General features: G+C 49.8%; 1 protein-coding gene across 1 annotated transcript; it reads left to right on the top strand.

The window, feature by feature from the left end:
* Positions 1-1370: 1370 nt before the first annotated feature.
* On the top strand, positions 1371-5411 carry LOC130265173 (uncharacterized). The gene is made up of 2 exons (XM_056514049.1): positions 1371-1804; positions 2149-5411. Exons 1-2 carry the CDS (start codon positions 1466-1468, stop codon positions 4453-4455), a joined length of 2646 nt encoding a protein of 881 aa, XP_056370024.1. The 5' UTR covers positions 1371-1465; the 3' UTR covers positions 4456-5411.
* The last annotated feature ends 7332 nt before the right edge of the window (positions 5412-12743 follow it).

Here is a 12743-nt window from a genome sequence, read left to right as displayed (position 1 = left end):
AGAGAGAGAAATGCCCTTTAGCCAGACAACTTCTGTTTCAAGATTCCCTCGAGGCACTAGTATTATTATTTAAGATTTCACTGAATAAAACATCACGATCCTCTGGGCACATAATGGCTTCCTTTAACTTATTATTAACAAGGTCAAAGAAAGCACGACTTCAGTGAACTTTATAGCTGATGCTTTGAATGCCATCTAGTGGTGTGTGCCTCGTGTTGAAGGGGGAAGAGAAACTTATCATCCTGATGTCCCTAAGCCTCAAGAGCACATCTTGAGCATGTCACTTGTGTGAGCCTAGTACATGGACTGAGAGCTGAAAATACAGCTAAGGCCAACACAGTTTTCTGTTAGATGATGAGGAGCTGTGTATTTGGGTTGGTTCAACCAGCAATGCAAAAACTTTGTTCAGTTTCTGTCCCTCTTCTCTCCACATCCGTGCCGACACCTTGAGCTGTCTCTGTAATGTGTGCTGGCAGACTTGCATGTCTTGATCCAAGGCTTTCTTTTTTATTCCTCAAGGACAGATGGTGGGGAGGAAAGCCCTGTGCTATGATGTGATTCGTTTGTGCCCTCTTTAGTGTGTTGAAGAAAAGTGCCTCAGATCTGAAAAGGGAATGAAAAGGATTCTAGTTAATTAGAGTCATCCCCAGTCAAAAGCTGGGGCTTTGGAGCTCAAGCCAGTTCTACTTGCCGAATTCCACAAAAAGGAGTGAGCGATGTTCAGTTGTAGAAGTCCTCCAAAGGTCAGTGTCATTTCTGTCTCAGTGCATAGTGAAGGCTACAACAGCCCTTACAGTAATTCAGAAGAAGATGCTGAATTCTGGCGGGACTTTGATTGAGCGGATGTCAGGGAGAGTCATATAAAAGCTTCAAAGTAGCTGGAAAGGGCAAAAGAAGAGTGAACTCCAGAGTCAGGAGACAGGTGGAGGAAGAGACCTCTAGTTACATAGCCATGACCTCAAGTTCTGCCTAGAGGATTTCTTGCTTCCCAAATAAAACTTACTAAAACTTAATGCTTGTGGATGAGGAGTGTCTATCAGACAAACACATAAATAACAACCAGCATCTCTTTCTTCTTCTCTCTTTCTGATGTTTCTGGACTGTTATTTATTTGGGTCCTTCTTGCTGAGGCAATGCGTAGCAAAGTTGAAATCCAAAAATGAAAAAAAGCTGATCCTCCCATCTCATCTTGTTCCTGTACCATTTAAGTTCTTCACTGTCATTCTAAGACAGCATCAGAGAACAGGAAGGCAAAGCTGGGACTTGGTCCTGTGTGACAGTGGCCCTGTGTGATGCTGTGGCCATAACAACCAGAGGCCATTGTGATGCGTGGCCCCACTCAGACAGTGAGGGTATTTAAGGAGCAGAGAGCCCTCGGGTGCCCAGCCCTAGGACAGCAGCTCTCTCCCGAGGCAGCAGCTCTCCAGGGTGACAGTGACAGGTGGCAGAAGACACCACAGGCAGCATGGAGAATTTGCCAGCAGCTGAGTTTGCCCAGGCAGGCCCCATGTCTGTATCGGCTTCCCTGAGAAGGGATGCAGATGTAGGGACAGGCCACCAGCAGCCACAAGCAGGGCTTGCATCGGTGCACATTGAGTGCCACCAAAGCCCTTTGTGGCACGGGCCTGTTTTGAAGGAGGTCAGGATGTCCTTCAAGAGGAGGCCCTCAGAGGAGCCAAACAGGAGCTTTGGGGCCCACGGCTCAGGACAGCAGCAGGATGGCCTGGAGAACAGAGAGCCACAGAGCCGAGGACAGGGTTCCTCACTGAGGCGCTCTAGGGCTCTCACTGACACACCTGGGCAGGTGAGTGCCAATGAGGGAATGGGATGGGCTGAGACTGGATGGGACAGGACCACAGGCGTGGCACGGAGGATGGGCTACACCGCACCACAGCAGCCCCAGGTGACGGGTAGGAGGTTCGCTGAGGGCACCATAAACCATCAGGTGCCACTGGCACAGCTGGGAGCCCAAGCTGCAAGCAGTGAGCCAGTGGCCTGGAGCAAGGAGCAGAAGTGTGAAGACGCTGTTGGTCCAGAGCTGTCTGGAAAGGGGTATGGGAAGACACAGTAGACACAGAGCTGGGTCAAGGGACAGATGACATTGGGTCATCTCCTGTTCATCAACTTGTCAATTCCTTGGGCCTGCAGGACAGCAAACGCTCCTCTCCTGCTCCCAAGGAGGGTCTCAGCTGCCCAACAGATGAGAGAAGAGGAGCAAGTGGCCGACCAGAAGGATCTGAGGTCAAGGAATGTCCCCTAGATGAAGAGGATGAAGGAGAGGATGGCAGAGCCACTGCCACCCCAGCAGCTGAGGAAGAGCGCTGCCTGGTAGGGGAAGAGGCAGCAGGTGGCCCAGATCCAGGTCAGGCCTTCACCTACAGCATCCCTTTTTCTACCTTCCTGGATATCCTGGCAGAAGGGAGCCAGATGTTGCGCAGGAAGGCGCTGAATGTTCTAGAGAAGGCCTTAATTGCTGCGCAAGGCAAAGAAGAGCAAAAGAGGCAGGACCCAACAGGCAGCAAAGAGCCTGTTCTGGCAGAGTCAGCCCAATCCATCAGGGCTGAGGGCCTGGACATGGAGCACCCTGTGAAACAGGGTCGTGGCCAGCAGCTGGCAGAAGCAGAGTCAGTCCTGGAGCTGTGCAGGAAGGAAGCAGCAGAAGCACGAACACCTGCAGGACCTCCCTTCAGATCTCCTTCTCCCACAGTCGTCAACGCCCTGGCTCAAGAGAGAAGGACATCTGTCTTCAACAGTGACCCACGGGCTTTGCCCAGCTCCTTCAGTGCAATGCACAGGAGAGGAGAGTGGGAACAGCAGGAGTACCTGGCACACAGCATGGATTCACCACTGGCAGTAAGAGCCAGAGCAGCAGAGGCTGTGAGCCTGGCACATGGCCCACACAGCCCCACAGCTTCTGGTCTGGCTCTTCTGGACACAGCCCTGGATATGAGAGATGAGCTCTTGAGCAAAGCTAAAATTATGATTAAGGGATCTGAGGTGCAAAGTGAAGAACAGGGAGACCTGGAGCAAGGCACTGGTAGGGGGATGAGAGTAATAGCCCCAGGAGATGGGACAGAGAGGCCAGAACATACCGTGCACAGTGGCACAGCTGATGTACCGCTATTCCTGGAGCACAATGACTACATCCAGACTGAGGTGGATAAGAAGGCCGTGCTCACAGTCCAGAAATCGCTCCAACATCCAGAGGAGGAGCAGGACCAGAAACTCAGCACAGAGGAATCAACAAGAGCAGAAGGACCTGCCGACTATGCCCAAAACCTTTCTGCACCTGCTGTCATCCACACACTAGCTCGGGTGAAATGGCTGAAGCTTGTTGCAAGAGCACTTGGGGTCTGGGGAATACTGAGGGCTCTGCGCTTAGCAGCTGCTGCCACAGCTAATGCAGGAAAGGAGGAGAAGGAGGGGAAGGAGTTTATAGCTGATGTCAGCTATGTGCTAAACGTAGTTGAACATACCAGAACTGTCCAGGATAAGGCTGCATTTGGGATGCATGCATCCAGCCAGCAGATTAGGGAACAGCCGGTCATGAAACACAATGGGGATGTGTCATTAGCAGTGACACCCACTGCAGATGGGGCAAAGAGGCAAGCACATGAGAACCACAGTTGCAGAGCTGATGCTTTGGTACTTCTGGACTACAATGACTACATCTGGACAGAGGTGGTGAAAAAGGCTGTGCTTGTGGTCCAGAAACCATTCGAATACCCAAAGGAACAGCAGGAGCAGGAACTAAGTGCAGAGGGATCAAGAATGGCAGAAAGACCTCTAGACTGTGCCCAAAGCCTTCCTGCACCTATGGTCATCAACAGCCTGGCTCGACAGAGGTGGCTGAGGCTTGTCTGGAGATCACTGAGAGCTCTGCGCTTAAGCTCAAAAAGAACCTCCAGCACAGAAGAAAAGAAGGAGCTGAGAGCTGATGGCGCAGATGTGCTAGACACAGCCAAGTGTATCGGCAGAGATGTCCAGGAGCATGCACCCAGCCAGCAGACTGTGGAACAGCAGGGCATGAAAGACAAAGCGAATGTGTCATCAGCAGTGACACCCCCAGCAGCAGGGGCAGACAGGCAAACACACAAGACCCACGGTCCTAGAGCTGACACTCCAGTATTCCTGCACTACAATGACTGCATCCGTACTGAGGTTGTTAAGAAGGCCCTGATTATGGTCCAGAAACCATTTGAATACCCAGAGGAGGAGCAGGACCAGGAACCAAGCACAGAGGAATCAGTAGGAGCAGAAGGACCTGCAGACTATGAGCAAAGCCTTCCTGAGGTCATCAACACACCGGCTCAGCTGAGATCGCTGAGGCGTGTCTCACATGCACAGGAGGTCTGGAGAGTACTGAGGGCTCTGCACTTAGGCACCACTGTCACCTCCGACAAAGGAAAGGAGAAGAAGGAGAAACAGCTGATGCCACGGATGTGCCAGACATAGATAAGCATATCAGAAGAAATGTCCAGGACAAGGCTGCACTTTGAATGCACGCATGCAGCCAGTAAAATGTAGAACAGTAGGGCATGGACCACGATGGGGACGTGTCATCAGCAGCGGCAGAGAGGAGAGCACATGAGACCCACTGTTCTGGTTTGAAGGACAGGGGTCTGCCAAGAAAGGCAGAAATTTTTTTTTTAAACAGAAACTCGAATTGCACTTTTCCCAAATATTATAAACGTTTGAATTAAGGACTTTGAGGCAGAGATAAGGGGGTAGAAATAACAGCTTTTTTACTAATATATCCAACTGTACCAGCAGAAACAACAGCAATTGTTAAAATTACTAACAAAACAGAACAGATTACTCAGTTCCAGTCCTTTCTTTAGCTGTGAGCACGCTCTCTCTCGGCGGGAGCGGAGGCGGGAAGGGGCGGCCGTGGCCGCGCCGGTCTCAGGGGGGAGCGGCTGGAGCGGGCAGCTCCTCGCTCCCCGTTCGGGTTCTGGTGCTCAGCTGTGTCCGCAGAGACTGGAGGCTGGAGCAGGGCAGATGCAGGGCAGGTGATCGCAGAGGGTCTGGCTTTCTTTTGCGTTTTGCCGCGTGGCTCCAAGACCGAGAGGATCCTCCTCCCCGCCCCCGGAAACACAAGTCCCCTCCGGAAGCATGAGAGCCCCTCTTTAAGCCGATCCCACCTACCCCTTTTGTCCAGAGCCTGCAAAGATCCGCGGTGTACCCAGCAGCTCTATTGGCATGACAATGGGAAAAATTCTTTAAATTGACACAGCAATAGGAAAAACACTTAACTCCCAACATTATCCACCCTGAATTTTTTCCATGCCAACATGCTACAGCAAATTAAAACTTTTATATTATATACATACATGCAGTTACAGGCACAGTATTATAGATAGTTTACTCTAGAACAAGGTTTCCTTGGGGTATGCATCGTGTCTGTCCATCCTTTTGCATCACTTACTAAGTGCAACCTGGTCTTTGAGCGAAAACCACCCCACGAACAGGATTGTCTTTTCTGGAGGGAGAGTTCACTTAAACAGATTTTCCTAACATGCTTTTCAGGTGTACCACAGGGACTTTATCTTTATTTGCTGTTTCCAGGGGCTCGGATTGGGCAGGGCCTGCTTGGTTAGTGGAACCTCGGGTATTCACTAACCATGTGGCCTTTGGTAGATTGATTTTTTAGTTTTTGAAAGTCCCCCTACCAAGTGCCTTTAAGGTGGTTTTAAGCAGGCCATTGCACCGTTCGACTTTTCCAGCTGCTGGTGCATGGTAGGGAATATGATACACCCACTCAATGCCATGTTTTTTAGCCCAGGTGCTTATAAGGCTATTTTTGAAATGAGTCCCGTTGTCTGACTCAATTCTCTCAGGGGTACCATGCCTCCAGAGGACTTGTTTTTCCAGGCCCAAGATGGTGTTCCGAGCAGTGGCATGAGGCACAGGGTAGGTCTCCAACCACCCGGTGGTGGCTTCCACCATGGTCAGCACGTAGCGCTTGCCTTGGTGGGTCTGAGGCAGTGTGATGTAGTCAATCTGCCAGGCCTCTCCGTACTTGTACTTGGACCACCGCCCCCCATACCAGAGGGGCTTCACCCGCTTGGCTTGCTTGATGGCAGCGCACGTGTCACAGTCATGGATAACCTGGGAGATGCTGTCCATGGTTAGATCCACCCCTCGGTCTCGTGCCCACTTGTAGGTGGCATCTCTGCCCTGATGACCTGAGGCATCGTGGGCCCATCGAGCCAGGAACAATTTTTTCTTGTGTTCCCAATCTAAGTCTATCTTTGAGACCTCTATCTGTGCAGCCTGATCTACTTGCTCGTTATGGTGGTGTTCTTCATTAGCCTGACTCTTGGGAACATGAGCATCCACATGACGGACTTTCACGGGTAGCTTCTCGACCCGAGTGGCGATGTCTTTCCACTCATCAGCAGCCCAGATTGGTTTTCCTTTACGTTGCCAATCAGCCTTTTTCCACTTTTCCAGCCACCCCCACAGAGCATTGGCTACCATCCAGGAGTCAGTGTAAAGGTAGAGCTTTGGCCATTTCTCTTTCTCAGCAATGTCCAAGGCCAGCTGAACAGCTTTGAGCTCAGCAACTTGACTTGATCCACCTTCTCCTTCGGTAGCTTGTGCAACCTGTCGTGTGGGGCTCCATACGGCTGCTTTCTACTTCCGGTTTATCCCCACAATGCGACAGGAACCGTCGGTGAAAAGGGCGTAGCATTTTTTATCTGCTGGCAGTTGGTTGTACGGTGGGGCTTCTTCAGCCCAGGTCACTTGTTTTTGCTTCTCTTCGTCAGCGAGACCAAAATCTTCACCTTCTGGCCAGTTTGTAATTATCTCCAAAATCCCAGGGCGATTCGGGTTGCCAATACGGGCGCGCTGTGTGATGAGGGCAATCCACTTGCTCCATGTGGTGTCGGTGGCATGGTGGGTAGAGAGAACCTTTCCTTTGAGCATCTACCCCAGCACTGGCAGTCGGGGTGCCAGGAGAAGCTGTGCTTCCGTGCCAATCACCTCTGAGGCAGCTTGAACTCCTTCATAGGCAACCAGGATTTCCTTCTCTGTGGGAGTGTAATTGGCTTCAGATCCTTTGTAACTTCGGCTCTAGAATCCCAGGGCTCGGCCTCGGGTCTCACCAGGCACCTTCTGCCACAGGCTCCAGGACAGACCATGGTTCCCGGCTGCAGAGTAGAGCACATTTTTTACCTCTGGTCCCATCCTGACTGGGCCAAGGGCCACTGCATGAGCGATCTCCTGCTTGATTTGGGCAAAGGCTTGCTGCTGCTCAGGGCCCCAGTGGAAATCATTCTTCTTGCGGGTGACTAGGTAGAGAGGGCTCACAATCTGGCTGTACTCAGGGATATGCATTCTCCAAAAGCCTATGGCACTTAGGAAAGCTTGTGTTTCTTTCTTGCTTGTTGGTGGAGACATTGCAGTGATCTTATTGATGACCTCAGTGGGGATCTGGCGCCGTCTATCTTGCCACTTCACTCTCAGGAACTGGATTTTTCAGGCAGGTCCTTTGACTTTGCTCTTTTTAATGGCAAAACAGGCTCCCAGCAAAATTTGGATGATCTTCTTTCTTTTCTCAAATACCTTTACTGCCGTGTTCCCCCACACAATGATGTCATCGATGTACTGCAAATGTTCTGGAGCCTCACCCTTTTCCAGTGCAGCCTGGATCAGCCCGTGGCAGATGGTGGGGCTGTGTTTCCACCCCTGGGGCAGTCGGTTCCAGGTGTACTGCACGCCCCTCCAGGTGAAAGCATACTGAGGCCTGCACTCTGCTGCTAAAGGAATGGAGGAAAACGCATTGGCAATGTCAATGGTGGCATACCACCTTGCTGCCTTGGACTCCAGCTCGTACTGCAGCTCCAGCATGTCCGGCACGGCAGCGCTCAGCGGTGGAGTCACTTTATTCAAGGCACGATAGTTTACAGTTAGTTTCCATTTTCCATTAGACTTTTGCACAGGCCAGATGGGGCTGTTGAAGGGTGAGTGGGCTTTGCTCACCACCCCTTGGCTCTCCAGCTCACGGATCATCTTGTGGATGGGGATCACAGCATCTCGATTAGTCAGGTACTGCCGGCGGTGCACTGTCATGGTGGCAATTGGTACCTGTTGCTCTGTTACTTTCAGGAGCCCCACTGCAGATGGGTTTTCTGATAGTCCAGGCAAAGTGTTCAACTGCTTAATGCTCTCTGTTGCTACAGCAGCTATTCCAAAAGCCCACCTGAACCCCTTTGGGTTTTTGTAGTAGCCATTCCTGAGGAAGTCTATGCCTAGAATACGTGGTGCCCCTGGGCCAGTTACAATAGGATGTTTCTGCCATCCCTTCCCTGTCAGGCTAATCTCAGCTTCCAGCAAAGTGTATTCCTGTGATCCCCCCGTCACCCCAACAATAGAAACAGGTACCTTCCCCACGTGTTCTGATGGTATCAGGGTGCATTGTGAACCAGTATCAACTAGTACTCTATGTTTTTGTGGCTTTGATGTGCCAGGCCATCGCACCCACACTGTCCAATAGATCCTGTCATCCCATGCCTCTCCCTGGCTAGAGGCAGGGCCCTTCTAGCCCTGGTTATTATTTCTTTCCTGGGCATACATAGTGGAGGTTCCTTCCAGGGGATCTGACAGATCATCCTCCCTTCTGTGATACCCTGCACCTTTACCATGGGAGGTTGAGGCTACCTTCATCTTAGCACGGTTCCCTCGGTTAGCATTTCCCTCCCTGAGCTGACGCACCCGTGCTGCCAGGACAGAAGTGGGTTTCCCATCCCATTTTTCTATGTCTTCTCCATGGTCTCTCAGGAAAAACCACAGGTCAGCTCGTGGGGTGTACCCTCTCTTCCTAGCTGGGGGGCGTTGGGTTCTAGATTTGGGCCCTATGACTCGCACTGGTGCTGCACTGATCTTTTTTATCTTTTCCCTCATCTCCTCCCTCATCTCCTCCCTCATCTCTTCCCTCCTGTTTTGGACCTCTTGGAGGTCCCTGGCCACGGCAGAGACATTGGCCTGCATTGGGCCATTCATCATACTCTTAAAATTTCTGAGTCTGTTGGCAACAGAACCCACTGTCTCTTGGTGGTTATTAGCGTTGATCATTGCAATGAAGGTGGTATATTGAGATGGCCCCAGGGTTGCCAGATTCCACAGCATCTGCCCTGTGCACCTGACCTTGTCAGGGTCATTGTCATGCTGTTCATCCCTTCCAAAGAGTACCTCTAATACTGCCACTTCTCTCAGCTGCTGGATCCCTTCCTCAAGAGTTTTCCAGCGCATTCTACGGTGGTACTCCTGCATTCTCTCTTTGTGGACAAACTTCTCTCTCACACTCATTAAAAGCCGGTCCCAGAGGGAAAGGAGGCCTTGCTCCCTTACAAATATCTGGTCCACACCTGAATCCTGGGCCAAGGATCCCAAATTCCTGGCCTCAGTTCTATTCAGTTGCACACCTGTTCCCGTAAGGTCCCAGACCCGGAGTAACCAAGTTGTAAAAGGCTCACGGCCTCGCCGTGCAATGTCTTTACGCAGATTACGGAGACTGTCGTATGAGAGGGACACGGTGACAATCTCAATCTCTGGCTCCCTTGCTGGTTGTGAGGACCTTCCTGGCTGATCCCCATTATTTAGGTGCCTTGTTTTAATTTTAGATTTTTTAGTTTCCACAGGGGCAACTGCTACTGGCTGTGGCTGCCCCTGTGATCCGGGCTGGAACTTGGACAGATACAACATCTACGGGTTCCACTGCAGCACCATTTGATTCTTTCTCTTTAGGGCAGGGGGAGGGTTTCTCACCAGCTGAAGAAAAGTGCTCCTTTAACATTTGGCTGTGCTCTTTAAACATCTGGCTGTGCTCCTTTAACATTTGGCTTTGCTTCTTTAACACCTGGCTAATATTTTTCACTAGAGCTTCCACCCACTTTGGGTGGTTTATTTTTGCAGTGGGCTGTGGGGCAGCATTAGGCTTTGGGGCAACATCCCTAGTCTCCGGAGCAGAGTCATGTTCTGGGGCAACATCCCTAGTCCCTGGGGCAGGGGCAGACTCTGGAGCCACATCTCTAGTCCCTGGGGCAGGGGCAGACTCTGGGGCCTCATCCCTAGTCCCTGGGGCAGGGGCAGACTCTGGGGCCACATCCCTAGTCCCTGGGGCAGGGGAAGACTCTGGGACAACATCCCTAGTCCCTGGGGCAGGGGAAGACTCTGGGGCCACATCCCTAGTCCCTGGGGTAGGTATCAGGGTTGTTAACCAAACCAATATTCCCTTGTTTCTGAATGCTAAGTAGAGCAGGCCTATCAACAATGCCAACCAGTGTATAATAACACTTGCAATTAAAACAGATCTGAAATCCTTGAAAACTGGTGGAGTAGCTTCAAAAAACTGGGTGATGGGTTGGGAGAAAATTTTCCTTGCATTCATTACTTCATAGTAAGTACCATTATTGAAATAACCCCAGAAACACGCAGTTAGAGTATGATAGTTCTGGATCCATGTGGCCACTTCCCAGAGAAAATTAAAAACCCATGAATTCCTGACATAATCAATCCACCAAACTAATCGGATAATAGCTACAGTAACTTTGGTGAGAGGGCCCATATTTAAAAAAGGGCTTACAAATGGGAGAGAGGTATCTGTGGCCACATGGAGCCCAAACCAGATTAAACTGGACAACATGTTGCCCCTTAAGAGAGCTGTTACTCCTGTCTTAACTCTCCTCTTAATGCCCTCAGGCCCCACGTTGGGCGCCAAAATCTGTCCTGGTTTGAAGGACAGGGGTCTGCCAAGAAAGACAGAAATTTTTCTTTTAAACAGAGACTCGAATTGCACTTCCCCCAAATATTATAAACCTTTGAATCAAGGACTCTGAGGCAGAGATAAGGGGGTAGGAATAACAGCTCTTTTACTAATATATCCAACTGTACCAGCAGAAACAACAGCAATTGTTAAAATTACTAACAAAACAGAACAGATTACTCGGTTCCAGTCCTTTCTTTAGCTGTGAGCACGCTCTCTCTCGGCGGGAGCGGAGGCTGGAAGGGGCGGCCGCGGCCGCGCCGGTCTCAGGGGGGAGCGGCTGGAGCGGGCAGCTCCTCACTCACCGTTTGGGTTCTGGTGCTCAGCTGTGTCTGCAGACTGGAGGCTGGAGCAGGGCAGATGCAGGGCAGGTGATCGCAGAGGGTCTGGCTCTCTCCTGCGTCCGGCCGCGTGGCTCCAAGACCGAGAGGATCCTCCTCCCCGCCCCCGGAAACACAATTCCCCTCCGGAAGCATGAGAGCCCCTCTTTAAGCCGATCCCACTTACTTCTTTTGTCCAGAGCCCGCAAAGATCCGCGGTGTACCCGGCAGCTCTATTGGCATGACAATGGGAAAAATTCTTTAAATTGACACAGCAATAGGAAAAACACTTAACCCCCAACACCCACATTTGAACAGCAGATGCTCAGGTTTTCCTGGAAGCAAATGACTTTATGCGGACTGAGGTGGTAAACAATGCTGTGCCTGTGATCCAGAGACCCTTGGAAGATGTAGAAGAAAAGCAGGTGCAGGAAGGAAACGTGGACAAAGGAAAGGCAGCAAAAGCTCAATCAGCAGAGACAGAGAGCTTGGCACATGCCCTTCATAGCAGCAGTGCAGTGATCCTCTCTGCTCTATCGTCTTCTCTTGTGGGACTGCAATAGTTAATAACATATGCTAATAACATATATATAGATAGATACACATACACACATATAGATATATACTCGCATATACACACCTTGGTATACCTATATAAACTTATACACAGAGATAGGCTTATATTCATATACACTCATACGTACATATCTATACACGCGTCCTATATAGCTATATATACGTATATATACATCTATAGAGTACCCCTAGGAATTAGTCTCAGCACATAATTATTTAAGGACCATTAGCAAATATGGTACTAGGACATACAGTATTCTGATGTAGATAAAACTCACTTCCTCACCCCCACTCAGCTTCCAAAACACCCCACACAGCAGAAACAGAGTTGAAGGAATTTGTCCAATAAATGCATGTTTTCTGAAAATTCTAAAGTCTTCAGGAATCTTCTTCAGCCCAATGAACAAGAACTTTGGTATTTGCTTACATGACACGGATAGGAGTGTTTGTACTATCACTGTAAATTTCCTGGAGGAGGAAGCACCGCTACTCTTGCATTTCCTTTTCTGAATCAAGCCTCCTCAGTGTCCAATGCGACATATCTTTAGCCAGGTAAAGAATTTTTCTGGTCAATCTCTAGGGTCAGGATAAGAAACCAAGAAACTTCCACCTTACATAACCACATATATTTCAATCAAAGAAATAACTGGTTTTACAATTCTGAAGGAATTAGTAAACACCAAGAGATAAACTGTTGGGGAAGTGTTGGGGAGAGGGAAGATGCTACAGGAAAGCCCTGGTTACTAAATAACCATGAAAACAATAGGGTAGCCCACTGAAGCTAATCCACTCTTAATTAAACAATGCTTTTGACCAGAGGGCAAAAAAAAGACACAAAAGACTAGCCAGCACCCAAAGATTAGATCTTAGAGTTTAGAATGTCACACATTATGCTAATATAAGGATTCCTATAGGCTGCATGAAATGCTATAGAATTAGTATTTTGTATTAGATTGGTTAATGGAAATTAGAATCTTCATCATGGAAACAGATTTATGGTATTACAAATGGGAAGTCGGCCTCTTTACTCTTCTTTCCTTCTCTTCTCCCACTTCTCCTCTCCTCTCCCTCTTCTA

This window comes from Oenanthe melanoleuca, chromosome Z, assembly GCF_029582105.1.
Source record: "Oenanthe melanoleuca isolate GR-GAL-2019-014 chromosome Z, OMel1.0, whole genome shotgun sequence".
NCBI lineage: Eukaryota > Metazoa > Chordata > Aves > Passeriformes > Muscicapidae > Oenanthe > Oenanthe melanoleuca.
The sequence above is the reverse complement of the archived record's forward strand: the minus strand, read 5'-3'. Positions and strand labels throughout refer to the sequence as shown.